We start from the raw sequence: 14075 nt of genomic DNA, 5'->3' as shown, positions 1-14075 counted from the left end.
GTTTTTCATATGTTCATCTAGTTTTTTACATTGTAAAATGTTTCTAGCCTGCTTTATTGAAATGTAATGAAAGCTTACAATTGCATTTGTATTTGGCAGATGCTTTTATCCAAAGCAACTTGGAGTGCATTTAATGTTTCCATAATATCTGTTGAACATACTCTTTTGTTTGATTTGCAGCTGATATTGGATGCTTAGCACTGTGTGCATTGTGTATTTTTACATTTAGATTTGCCTTTACCATCATCTAATGCTCATTTAAAGTTAATCTTTAAAAACACTAATTTAACATAATATAACACTGTAATATACAATTGGTGCATCCAGTTCTCAAATCATGTTAGATAATTGCTAACTGTGCTCAATTACAATTGCCAAAAATAATAAATTAATTAATTAACAATATTATTTAAAGGTGCAGTCTGTAATATTGACAGCTAGCAGCTGAAATGAAATTACTGGTACTAGTACTGCAGTCCCAATTCAAAATATTGTTTCTCCCGCACCCTCCTCCTCAGACTTGACACTCATGCGGGTTGCCAGATTGAGCACACGCAAGAGGAATGAGCACAACTGACAATGAAAGTTGATGAGCCTTACACACTGTGAGTTGTAGACTTGATTTATCTGCGTTTTAATATTCCTCTGGTTCTAAAACTTTTTAGATGGATGCTGACGCGTTTTAGGTCGGGTTGATTTTGCAATCTCTGACCCAGTTTGTTTGCTGGCTTCCATAGCTGCAATACATTCTGTTTTCCACCAAATGGCAACCCTGGGTGTCGAAATACTATTGAGTAAACTGGCACGTGTGCGGAATCACACTGACCAAAACAAAAACACACGTTCCGACATGGAACGCACATTTTTAAAGCAAAATAACTGGCTGTAGGATTGTTAGAGAAACAAGTGTGTGAACTTAGCATGTTTCCTAAAAATCTGCAAATAAATTCAGATATTTTTATGCTTAAGTACAGTGAAAAAATGACATATAGCACCTTTTTACATTCATTTAACTCCAAATTCATTTAAAATTCCTTTAAGAAATCCTTAAAAGTCGCTGTGCATTTCAAACAATGAATCTTTTTTACATTAGCAGGTTTCTCCCCTGATTACTGATGTGAGAAACTGATGCGTGTCCACTAAAGAGGAGAGAAGAAGGGGGGAGGGTGCAGGAAAACACTCTTTTCATGCTCAAGTGTGCAAACAGTTAAAGGGAACACAGTGAACGATTCCAGTAGAATGTGTGTAGGGTTTTAATGCCGCTATTAAGAATGCATGTGTTGTGTAACTCTTTATTTCGACCTGCTGTATCTTGGAATAAGATCAGGGAAGACGAATGCAGAGCACCAGTGTGTATCAAGCGCCAGGTGATTCTGTACTTGGCAGGATGTTATTCTCCACTATCATTTGTTAAGTTTCAGCATCAGGCTGTCTGCTGCTTCCTTTTTCTCCTCGTCTCTCTCATACACTTAAACAGCAAGCATGTCTTCTTGGTCTCCATGGTGTCATAGCAATCCCACAGGAAGTGCACTTTGTCTAGAGTGATCTGTCACTGCTGTGAACGGCACTCTCACACTAATGAAATAACAACTTCAGCACACACACAGATTCACATAGACCAATCTGAATATGCAGATGACTAGATGATGGTTTTTCTGGTATGGATATTTGAACATTTTTATTTTTGAAAGCACATCTTGAGCTATTTTAGTCTTACAAAGCCATTTGTGATTGTGGTTTGCGTGTCAGTTTTAAATTTGATGCTATCAGCCTATTACGAGAAAATGATTTTTCAATCAAAAAAAAAAAACAACGCAGGCTTGTGTTGCAACCATATCGAAGCCTGATTTTAATCTAAATCTGTTCTGCTTTAAATATGAACATTAGCGTGCACAACACACAGTGTTTACTGTGCACACTGTCATGAGTCAGCACTTTTGACTAGAGTAACATCCTGTCTACAGTTCTTGACTCAGCTTTATAACTGTGTCTAAACCACAGAGCCAGTAAGTGGATGAATTAGACTTGTGCTGCAGTGTTTAATAAGTAAATATGAGTATTTCATAGCCATAGAGCCACAGCTTTATGCCTCAACGGTAATAATAAATCACTGCTGTCATAGTGTGAGAACTGTGAACAGCAAGAGCATCTATGGAGTTTTATGATAATGTACTTCTGCTTTAACTGCTTTTTACTAAGATCAGATTTTACATAATTATAGTCTTTGTGAATTGATAATCGCGCTAAGCCATATCGCATTCTCAGGCATTGTGATCATTAAGAAAAAACCCTGATGAGTAACTGAAAAAACTGATGAGTAACACTTATTTTTGCTTGAATTTGTCGACCGCTCATTTTAGGCCTTTTATTCCTCCAAGGTTTAAAAGGTTTGTTCACTAAAAAATGAAAATTCGGTCATTAATTACTCACCCTCATGTTGGTAGAAACCTGTAAGACCTTCGTTCATCTTCAGAACACAAATTAAGATATTTTAGTGTTTTGACCCTGTATAGACAGCAACACAACTTAAACATTCAAGGCCCAGAAAGGTAGTAAAGACATCATTAAAATAGTCCATGTGACATCAGTGGTTCAACTATAATGTTTTGAGAATACTTTTTGTGCACAAAGAAAACAAAAATAGCAACTTTCTTCGATGACATGAGGGTGGGTAATTAATGACTGAATTTTAAATTTTTGAGTGAACTGTCCTTTTTAGTATCACTTCAGGGGTTGGTTTTATTTCTTTTATGGAATATCAGATGATTCATTAAAAAGAGCTGACTCAAAATAACCATTTGGTCATGAATCAGAAATTGCTAATTCTCTCTTAAACATGCCAAGGAGAGCTAGAGCAGATGTCAAAGTTTTTAGTGTGCCGTACGGACCACTTTTGTGATGATTAAAGGATTAGTTCACTTCCAGAATAAAAATTTCCTAATAATTTACTCACCCCCATGTCATCCAAGATGTTCGTGTCTTTCTTTTTTCAGTCAAAAAAAGAAATTAGGGTTTTTGAGAAAAACATGCTGTGTTTTTTCTCTATATAGTGGACTTCAGTGGGGTTCACGTGGTTGAAGGTCCAAATTGCAGTTTCAATGCAGATTCAAAGGGCTCTACACGATCCCAGCTGAGGAATAAGGGTCTTATCTAGCGTAACGATCTGTCATTTTCTTTAAAAAATTTAAATTTATATACTTTTTAACCACAAATGCTCATCTTGCACTGGCACGACCTCGTGCATTACGTAATCATGTTGGAAAGGTCATGCATGACGTAACTGGAAGTTTTTAGAAAACGACTGATTGTTTTGCTAGATAAGACCCTTATTCCTCGGCTGAGATGGTTTAGAGCCCTTTGAAGCTGCATTTAAACTACATTTTGGACCTTTAACCCATTTGCTCCTATTAAAGTCCACTATATGGAGAAAAATCCTGCTTTCTTTAAAAACCTTATTTAAAGTGATCCTTTAATGGTGCTTTTATGTGAAATGCTCCAGTCTAATATGTAGGTTTTGTTTTTATTTCACCTTTTTTTTTAATATGATCTCATGGTGTCTAACCTGTGTTTTTTTTTTTTTTCTTTTTAATTTTTTTCTGTAGCACACCCTTGTCATTTAAAAAAAACCCTGTTCAGAATTACATTTGTTCCACAAAAAAAAAATACATGTTTGGGACAAGAGTAAAGTGAATGATGAATTTACATTTTAGGCAAATTAAACTCTATATTTGTTATCCATTTAAACTAATGTGCTTAACAGAAACAACTAAGATATTAAATGGATCTTCTTTGAGTTTTTTTTTTTCTGTTGGCTCAAATTCCAGATAATCCAAATTCATTTTTATTCATGATTCTCCATGTTCTCAGTGACTCACAGGCTCAATTCATACCCAAATCTATGGTCACGACAGTCTGTTTTTACACTACATTTTTGATCCATTTTCACATTAGAGCTCAGCTAGCGTGACCCCCCTCTTCCTGACCCATGCAAACACAAACACCCTTGTTTTCACAAACACAGGACGAAGTGTCTGGAACACATTATCCGAGCGTGCGCCGGAAGCGGCTCTTTCCCGCGCTCTCCTGGCCTGAGCCACACTGTTTGTGTGTGAATTCAATTATGGAATTTGGACCACGCAGCAAAGAGTTCATTAAACCGAAAATAACAAAAACGAATGATGAATAGAGAAAAAAAGTGCATTAGACAAGATAGAGGAGCTCTACTCATGTATACGTGTGGGTGGGTGTTCGAGACGGCTGATAGCTCTCATATATGGACAAATAGTCCAAGTCTGTTCTTAAACACCTATATTTAAAAACGCCACTAATTTCCCTGACACGCAAGCGTTAGTCTCAGTTATAAATCTTTGTCATTTTGCTGCCTTAGGTAGTAGATAGGTGGGTTTGTGTGAGCATGTTTTGGGATTCCTGTCGGGACCAGATTTCTCAAAATGTCCCAAGAGAATAGCAAATCCTGTTGGAAGTGTCTTGTGAGGGTTGTCCCCACAGGGAAAACAGATTAATAAATGCTCTAAATATAAATTCACGTGTGTGAAACAGTATGTGACTGCATGTGTCTGGCAATGGTTGTCGACTTGACAAATGCTGTTATGACACCAAAACCACCAAGTATTGTTAAAGGGATAGTTCAGCCAAAAATGAAACATCTGTTATCATTTACTCACCCTCATGTTGTTACAAACCTGTATGATAGATATTGTGAAGAACGTTTTGAAGAACTGTTTCTGGCCTTGCAGTGGAAATCACTGGGCTCCGATGCTGTTTGAACTTCAAGAATTTTTAGTGTATTTTCAAAATATCCCACAGAACGTCTTCTTTTGTCGACATCTTCTTTTTATCTTCTTTAATTAGACAGCTCTGATGTGCAGTCTGATAAGGTCTGGATGTTTCTGTCAAGTCTGTCATGTTTTTCAAGTTTCTAGCATGTATGTAGACACAAACACACTTTGGAATCTGGATATGAGGCACTCAAAGTTTCGGTAGGGGTGCGCGATAATTACAAAAAATGATATTTTGATATTTTCTGGAACTTTGTTGATAACGATAATTAGAGGATATTTTGCGGAGCGTGTTATTGTGCTGGTATTTTGACAGATTTGGGACTGCTGTGGACTCTCAAAGCTTTTGATATTTTTCATATGCTGTGCAGTGGTTAGTTTACAGGAGTAACACAAATTAACTTTTCCAATACGTTTAAATTGATTTTTACCTTTTATGGGCACTTTTACCTTTAGAAGACCATTTTTTTTCTAACCTAATTAAATGTATGCATCATGTTTTGTGTCAAATTCTTACATTTAATCAAATTCAAATAGTTAGACACTATAGGAATGTTACCAATCAAATGAAATCGGTATCAACTGCATCTGAAGTGGCATTTAGATGCATTTACACTAATTAATGCAGGACATGAATGCAGTTAACCTGCATTGCATAAAATGTTGATGTTTAAAAAAATACAAAACTTAAAATAATTTCTTTGAAAAAAGGGAAAATATAATTTAAATATTAACCGTCAATAGGTAGCGACAAATCACTGCATAAGTGAGTCATTCAGTCATTCATTCAACCGATTTGTTCAAATAGCTGATTGATTCAGTAAAGAAAAACTGTTATGTGTTGCTCGGAGACACAAAACTGTTCTGCTGTGGCTTTGAAACTATTTTTGTTGACGAAATGGAGTCAAAGCAGAAATTGTTGTGCTTAAAATGTAACTCAATTAATATTAACTTCTTGTTTATTGGACTGTTTTATAAAATCAATATCATGCTGATATCATGCTGATATTTGGAGAAATAACTGTACTCTTTGTGTGATATTAACTATATCAGTTGATATAAATATAAAAGACATATAAAAGTCATACAGGGGTACATTTACTCCCTTATCTTGAATTTTGGGGGAATTCTGAATCTATTTTAATAGACTCTAAATGTGCTTGCGCAGATACTTTAGTCTAACTTATCCTACATTATGTAATGAATGCGTGCACTCTCTGGGTGTGTTTTTGGGTGTTTTTTGAGATATATTTGATATATATTTCGATATATTTTGATATATCTTAATTTCTTCATTTCAGAAATGTAATGTAAATTTTAGTGGAAAAACGTAGGAAGACCTTAAAGTTTCTTTTTTTTGTTTACAACCGCTAGTTTAAAGGAGAAGTTCACTTCCAGAACAACAATTTACAGATAATTTACTCACCCCCTTTTCGTCCAAGATGTTAATGTCTTTTTTTCTTTAGTCGTAAAGAAATTGTGTTTTTTGAGTTTGAACAATCGTATTTTCTCCGTCAACTTCAAAAATCATTTCGCAGATTTAAAGATGGGTTAGTATGGAGGAGTCGTTCTAAAACACTGAAAACATAAATCATGAGTTGCTTGCGTGTAAAAGAGCACAGTGCTGTGATTCACTCTAAACAACAAAAAACACATTTGCGCTAAACCGTATCGCAGTTTCAGTTTAATTCCAAATTAATTGTGAAGCCAAGGTGCTCTCTGTGTTTGTGTGTGTTTCAGGAGACCAAGAAAGCAGCAATTGTTATGTTCAGTGTCAAAGGCTCACAAGCAGCTGTCCACCCTCACACTCGAAAATCAAAACACTGGCTTGCTTGATACTCTTGTTAATACACACACTAACACAGCATCAGTTTGCAAATAACCCAAAATACAAGTAGTCTGAGATCCAAATGTCATGGGAACTTAAACCATGCTGCTCCTCTCTCAAAGACCTTCTGTGTTTACAGAGCTCTCATAGAAACATCATTTTTCTCAGATGTGTATGATATCATCCCTAATAATTTCCTGTACTAAGGCAACATTGTTGGCAAGAGCGGTTCTCAGACTCTCAGCGGTGATGTAGTTTTTCAGCATTAGTTACTAGAAGGCAAATCTTTAGCTTTTTTGCGTCGCTCCGGGAGTCGATGAGCTGACTGTGCTTTCTTTACGATCTAGTGCGTGACTTTGATCTAGCCTTCAACTGTCGTGTCCTCTTGTGCACATTCTACAATTACTGAGCAAAAACAGTGAGGAAAGTTTAATTCCCTTGGTTGAGGTAAACAGAAGTGTCTCCATTGTCAGATGTGGATGTATTTGAGCAGCATTGCGCTGTGTGTGCTGTTGCTGTGGGTAATCGCACATTTATCTTGAATGTGAAACTGGCGTGCAGTTTTCACACGTTACTAAAGCTAATGTCTTCTCTGCTATCTTTTTTCTCCAGAATGCAATGGTGTCGTTCAAGGAGCTCTGTGGCTTGACTCCGGCAGCTAATATGAAACAGTGTATCCTGACTGTGTCCTCCTGGCTGATGAACAGCGAGCGAGTGCTGCGGGTAACGGTAGATCTGAGCGAGGCCTACCCCACCATGGAAGCCCATGGCCCCATTCCAGAGCTGCTGCGTAAAGTGCTCACCGCGTATGACACGGTAGGGTGAAATTCAACAGCGTGACCCTAACTTTACGTAACGCAATGTGAATAACCTACTCCAGCGCATGTGAACCATTAAACTATGTTAGGCTGTGGTAAATACTGCAAGATGCAACATGATGGTAATATGTGATAGCTCATATATATATATATATATATAGAGTTGAAGTCAATAGTTTACATACACCTTGCAGAATCTGCTAAATGTCAACTATTTTACCCAAATAAGAGGGATCATACAAAATGCATGTTATTTTTTATTTAGTACTGACCTGAATAATATATTTCACATAAAAGACAATTTAGTCCATAAAAGAAAATAATAGTTGAATTTATAAAAATGACCCTGTTCAAAAGTTTAAATATGCTTGGTTCTTAATACTGTGTTGTTACCTGAATGATCCACAGATGTGTTTTTTGTTTAGTGATAGTTGATGAGTCCCTTGTTTGTTATGAATAGTTAAACTGCGCACTGTTCTTTAAAGAAAATCCATCAGGTCCCACAAAGGTGGGGAGGTAAATTTAACTTGTTTTGTTTTTTGGGAAACATATAAGTATCTTCTGTGGCTTCTGAAGTACAGTACTAAATAAAAAAATATGATATTTAGGAGTAAATAACAAAAATGTACACATTCTGTTCAAAAGTTTTCACCCCCCGGCTTTTAATCCATCGTTTTTCTTCTGAAGCATCAGTGAGCATTTGAACCTTCTGTAATAGTTGCATATGAGTCCCTCAGTTGTCTTCAGTGTGAAAAGATGGATCTCAAAATCATACAGTCATTGTTGGAAATATGTTAATAAATAAATTACAAAATAAAAAAAAAATACAAAAATGCTGAAAAACCAAGGAATTTGTGGAACCTGAAGGATTTTTCTGAAAAACAGCAGACAGTTTAACTGTTCAGGACAAACAAGGACATGAACAACTATCACTAAACAAAAAAACACTGTGGATCATTCAGGTAACAGCACAGTATTAAGAATCAAGTGCATGTAAACTTTTGAACAGGGTCATTTTTATAAATTCAACTATTATTTTTTCTCGTGGACTATATGTAAACGTCTATTATGTGAAATATCTTATTCAGGTCAGTACTAAATAAAAAATAACATGCATTTTATATGATCCTAAATATATAGTTGCACATCTGAATATGATGTCATAAATGCAGTATATCATGAGTGCACGATTGACAAGCCGAATGTCATATATTGAGAATATATTGTTGTAAATCTAAATATATTGTCATAAATCCAGAATATGCAACATAATGTCAGAAAACCAGACTGCATGTCATAAATCTAGAATGTATAGTTATAATATGAATATATAATCATAGGTCCTGACTATGTAGTTGACAGTCAGAATATAATAGTTGTGAATATGAATATACAATTTTAAGTATTGAATAGAAAAATGTTGGTATATATTTTATTATATTTTTATATATTCGACTTATACTGTGCTTAATAAATCAAGATAATTTGTAAATGTAACTATTTATTTATATAGTCATCCAGTGTTAGTTAGTACTATAGATTAGCCTTGACTGTGTTTATGAATTCAGCCATAGCCTGCAGCAGAATAGCTGCAGCATTCTGCTCTTTCTTGCTTGTTCCTTTATAATGGGACTTTACTACAACAGATTAAATTCTGCAGAGATGTGAGAGTGTATTTGATTGTATTACACACACTCTCACACACCACACTCCATACCCTCCAAAGCTGCTCTATCACACCCTGCCGTGTATTTTCCCTTTCATGGCACAATTCCATTTTGATATGAGTAGACGTCCTCATATATAATGTATGCAGGAATGTACTCGTGTGTGTGTGTGTGTGTCAGTGCTTGTCGGCCCAAGATTGGCTGTGTAGGATTTGCACTTTAGATTAGGCCTCCATGAGGGTCAAACTAAACTATGATTTGTCCGGTGTCAAATTATTCGTTGGACTCTGATTCGGGAATGTAGTGAATGTAGGAAATTTTGAAGAATACCAGCTTAGATCAGCATGATTTTCTATGTTGGTCCAGGCTGATTTATAGTTGTTAGTGCGTTCGGGTTGACAATTTACGGATTTACATTTAAGTAACTAGCGAGTGTGATGAGACACAGCCACACTCAATGCCCAAGCAGTTTAACAAATGTAAGTACATAATATATTGTATATTTATGTGTGTATGTTCTTACTTGATTCTAAATTTAGCTTTAAACAGTATCATTGAACTAGTAGCAATAACAAAAGAGACAACGAAGGGAAACACATCTCATCTGGCCTGAGGAATGCACCTCAGTCTCTTCTGTCAATAGAGTTTATATGTTTGTGTGTGTTTGAGCGTCTCTGGAGAGGGCATTCCTGATTTGGAAGTCCTACTTCCTGCTTAGACCTGACTTCCTGTTTCCTGTTTTTGGTTTCCTATAGATGATCCAGACGAGTCGCACACTGATCGAGTCAGCCGATGGCGTGTACTCTAAACTTACGCAAGCACAGCGAGCAGGTAATGTTGCACAAACACACATACAAATCAGCAGTGAGATTACAGTACAAGCACATTGATAACTTAAATACAATATGTCACAATTAGGCGTTATGAATGACTGTAGTATTTTAGTCTGTTTACTCATGAAGCAACAGGAAACAAACTCTTACACACAGTTTCTTGCTCGGTTAATAATCAGCGAACCCTATAATAATCTTCTCAGCAGCTGAAGTGATTTTTTCTCTCTAGAGCGCTATGGAAAACTATGTTTTTCTGTCTTTTTGCATGTTTTGGAAAAACATTTGAGTTATCTGACCTCCTGTGGACAGATTCGAATAGCCCAGGGGATTTTTTTTTACCCACATTTGACATGAAACACAAATACCGACGTATTTTCTATTATTTTGAAGTGATGCAAGTGGGCTTGTGCCCTAAAGCCTTTTACTGTGTTCACATAGATAAAGCTAAGATTTAAGCAAAAGAGAGAGAGAACGTTTTAAAATAGCAGTGTTTATTTAAAAAAACTAAACTTATTATCAATAATTTATCTCGTAAATTAATAAAAGGATACGCTGTGAGGGTCATGCGTTGCAGTGATTTTACAGTGGAAAAGGAGTGTTCATTAGCCACAATCACACTAGACTTAAGACACAACAGATAACAGGATATGACATCATGCTTAACCCCTTAACTGTCAGACCCCATTTTTGAACATAGACGTGAAAGTGCACTAGCCAAACTTAAACTGTTATAATTCATGAGCGCTTTTGAATACAGGCCTAAAGTTGGTCTCTTTTTAATGGAGACAGTCGGCAGATTATTAACTAAAATCATTTAAAAAAATAAATAAAACTATAAAAAAAGTTATAGAAGTTTGGATTTACTGTAAGGAAATTTTACTTTTTTTTTGTATAAAATAAATATTTTACAAAAATTTTTTTAATCTAAAATTGCTATAAAATTAAAGCCCTAAAGTAAAATGAAGGTGCCCTCTTGTTGTAAATTAATGTATTACTGTTCCTACATAATTTGTAACAAAAAAACATAATATGATGGTTACAGTTAAGAGGTTAAGGGTTTCTGTTTTTAAAAATAAGTAAATAATAAATAAATAAAATGCACAACCTTTTAAAATGTTGTGGTTGGTAAGATTTTATAGTATTTTTTTAATCACCGAGGCTGCATTTACCTGATCAAAACTAAAGTAAAAACAGAAATATTCTGAAATATTATTGCAAATTTTAAATAAATGTTTCCTATTTGAATATATTTGAACATTTATTTTAAAATAAATAAATTTAATCCTTATTTTTTTTATTTAAAATGAATTTAAATTTATTACTTTGAGAGTAAAGTTGAATTTTCAAAATCATTACCAGGGTTGCCAGGTTTTCACAACAAAACCTGCCAAGTTCCTACCCAAAACTAGCCCAAAAGTAGCCCAGTGGGGTAAAATTAGCATTCCAGGGGCTAAATATCATGCTATTGGAGTTGTTCAACCTCCATATATAAAAAACGACCCGCGGCAACAGTGTTAAAGTAGCCAAATTCTGCGGGAAAACCGCAGAGTTGGCAACACTGACTGTTACTTCAGTCTTCAGTGTCACATGATCCTTCAAAAATCATTCTAATATGCAGACTTGATGCTCAAGAAATATTTCTTATTATTATCAGTGTTGAACACAGTTGTGATGCTTAATGTTTTTGTGAAAACCTTGATGCAGGATTTCAGAATTTTTTATTTAATAGGTTTTTGTGCAATTTAAAAGTCATTACTGTCACTTTTGATCAATTTAATGCATCCTTACAGAATTAAAGTATTAATTTCTCACTCAAAACTTTTGAATGTGCACAAAATGTGAAAATATAGCATCTACTCCAAGTTTGTGATTTTTCGATTCAGCCAAGACGTCTGTGACATTTAGATCTGTGACATCTATTCTCATCATCTGAATTTGCCGGTTCACAAAATTTGAAATATGAAACTTCTTTATATGAGCCTGACTTATGAATGTCAGTTGAAGTCAGTGTCTAGTGTGACTGCAGCCTTAGGCATAAGATGACAAAAATAAGTTATTACTAATAAAAAAATCTGAAATAAACAAAAATCTCCTACTAAGCAATATATTATATTGTATAGTAGTATATCATTATACTACTTTCAGGCTATTTGTGGTTGCCAAGCTACATTGTGCATCAATACAGAATGCGTTCATTAATACAGGTGTGTGTTTATAGTCGTTTTCCAGCAGCTTCAAATGCAGCTCATCTAATCAGAATCTAAATTTGGAACAATGCGTTTTATAACGTTCCCTCAGAAGCGCTGGTCGGACATGTGTCACCATGTTAATGGAGAAATCTGCTTTAGAGAGCAATAGAGCGTCGGTAAATAAACAAGGTTGGCGTGCAGTAGCGCCGTCTCCTCGCCCACTCTTTCTCATCTCGTGTTCTTCCATCTATCTCACGCCGGTGGAGAGGTTGAATCATGCCTTTGCTAATGACCTTCTCTGCTCTTACTGGTTTTGACTCAAAAATAAACACGTTTCTACAGCGCTCGCAGTCTCTCACATTCTGCCGCGCGGATCTGGACTTGTCCGGCTGAGTGTCACAGCTGCCGATCTGAAGCTTAATTAGCAGCGTGAGGGCAGGGTGGGCAGCTGTTTGAGAGAGATGGAGAGCTGTGGAAGGCGCTGATAGCCTTGTCCAGCACCTCTCCATTCTAATAAACACTTCGATCAGACTCTGCTAATTAAATGTGAGTTAAGTAATTATGATGGAGAGGATTCAGGGATAGGACAAGTATAACTGTCTGTTCGTGCTCACGTGTTCAGATTATTATTGTGTTACTTGGTTGCGTGATTGTGTAAGGCCAGAAATGTACTCTTCACCTCCCTGGATGTTTACATGCATTTTAATTTCAAGCAGACTAAAAGATTAATGTGACCTTTTAAAATGTCATTAAATTGTTTAAAGCCAAAATTGATGTGCTTAGGCCCAACATTTTTGTGAACAACGCAAGTGTTGTTTGACACATTAAACAAACATTCATTCAAAATTTGAATTAGCAGTACCAGCTTTTTCCCCCAAAATATTGTACAGCCTTTAAAGATGTGACAAACATTTTCCCTCTCCTTTTTTACATCTCAACAATATTTTGAATATTTTTAAGTTTTGCTTTTAGTATTTTTTTTAATGTGCTATTGCACTTTTTTATTTAAAAAATATTTCTATTTAGCTTTAATGTATTTATTTCAGTTCTGGTTTTAGTAATTTTAGTATTTCTACCTAATCTTTTTTTATTTAATTTAGTTGCTATGGCAACATTTCTAATTTTCATTTACTTTTACGTTTTTCATTTAATATTTAGACTTTATTTTAGCTTTATTTCATAGTTTAGGTTTTAGTTAAAGGGAGTATGTAATGCATTTTTTATTAATATTTTTAACATTTCCTGAGGTGCACTTATAATCTTATAATACAGTCTATATATAAATTCCCTCTGATTTGAATGCTCTGTTAAAAGGGGTGTGTCTGCTGATGCTATGAACTGCTATGATTGGCTAGCATCTTTGCATATGAAATGAGCGTTAGATGTGGAACGCTATCAAAACCTTTTACGGCATTTTTACTATAATAGGGTTCATGCAAGGTGCTTAAAGTGTTTGAAAGAATTTGAATTTGACTTTTTGACATTTAAGGCCTGGAAAACTTTTGAAAATAGCAATATTCCTGAAGAGGTACTTGCAAAGTGCTTGACAGTGTATCTAAAAATTAAGTGTTTTCACGCAGTTAAAAAACCTACCCTTTTTTGTCTATTTTAGTTATTGTCATAAAACTATTGAGCTAAACCAGTAGAATTACTGATAGTTGTACCTTTCAGTCATATGGCCTTTTGGGCGGACCTTGGCCATTCAAAGCAGCCAAGGTTCCCAGACCTTCTGCTATCTGTCTAAACGTCTGGCTACACAAGACTAATCGAAGGTTAGAATTAACTTTAACCGAGCACAGTTTCTGCAGTCTCATGAAAACTTTCCTCATAACTAACACAGTGAAAACACAATGCAAATAAGAGACTCGCTGAACAGTGTAAGCTGTGTCATTGATTATAATAGGAGTTTTGGCAAAAATTTAGAAATCAAATCACAAATCA

At 35.3% G+C, this 14075-nt stretch overlaps 1 protein-coding gene across 1 annotated transcript in view; it reads left to right on the top strand.

The window, feature by feature from the left end:
* plcl5 (phospholipase C like 5) overlaps positions 1-14075 on the top strand; it is an 85244-nt gene that overhangs the window by 55637 nt on the left and 15532 nt on the right. The window contains exons 3-4 of the mRNA XM_051097807.1: positions 7240-7443; positions 9868-9943. Coding sequence (XP_050953764.1) covers positions 7240-7443; positions 9868-9943 — 280 coding nt within the window. The remainder of the gene's footprint in view (positions 1-7239; positions 7444-9867; positions 9944-14075) is intronic.

This window comes from Labeo rohita, chromosome 3 (genome assembly GCF_022985175.1).
Source record: "Labeo rohita strain BAU-BD-2019 chromosome 3, IGBB_LRoh.1.0, whole genome shotgun sequence".
In the NCBI taxonomy this organism is placed as follows: domain Eukaryota; kingdom Metazoa; phylum Chordata; class Actinopteri; order Cypriniformes; family Cyprinidae; genus Labeo; species Labeo rohita.
The sequence above is the reverse complement of the archived record's forward strand: the minus strand, read 5'-3'. Positions and strand labels throughout refer to the sequence as shown.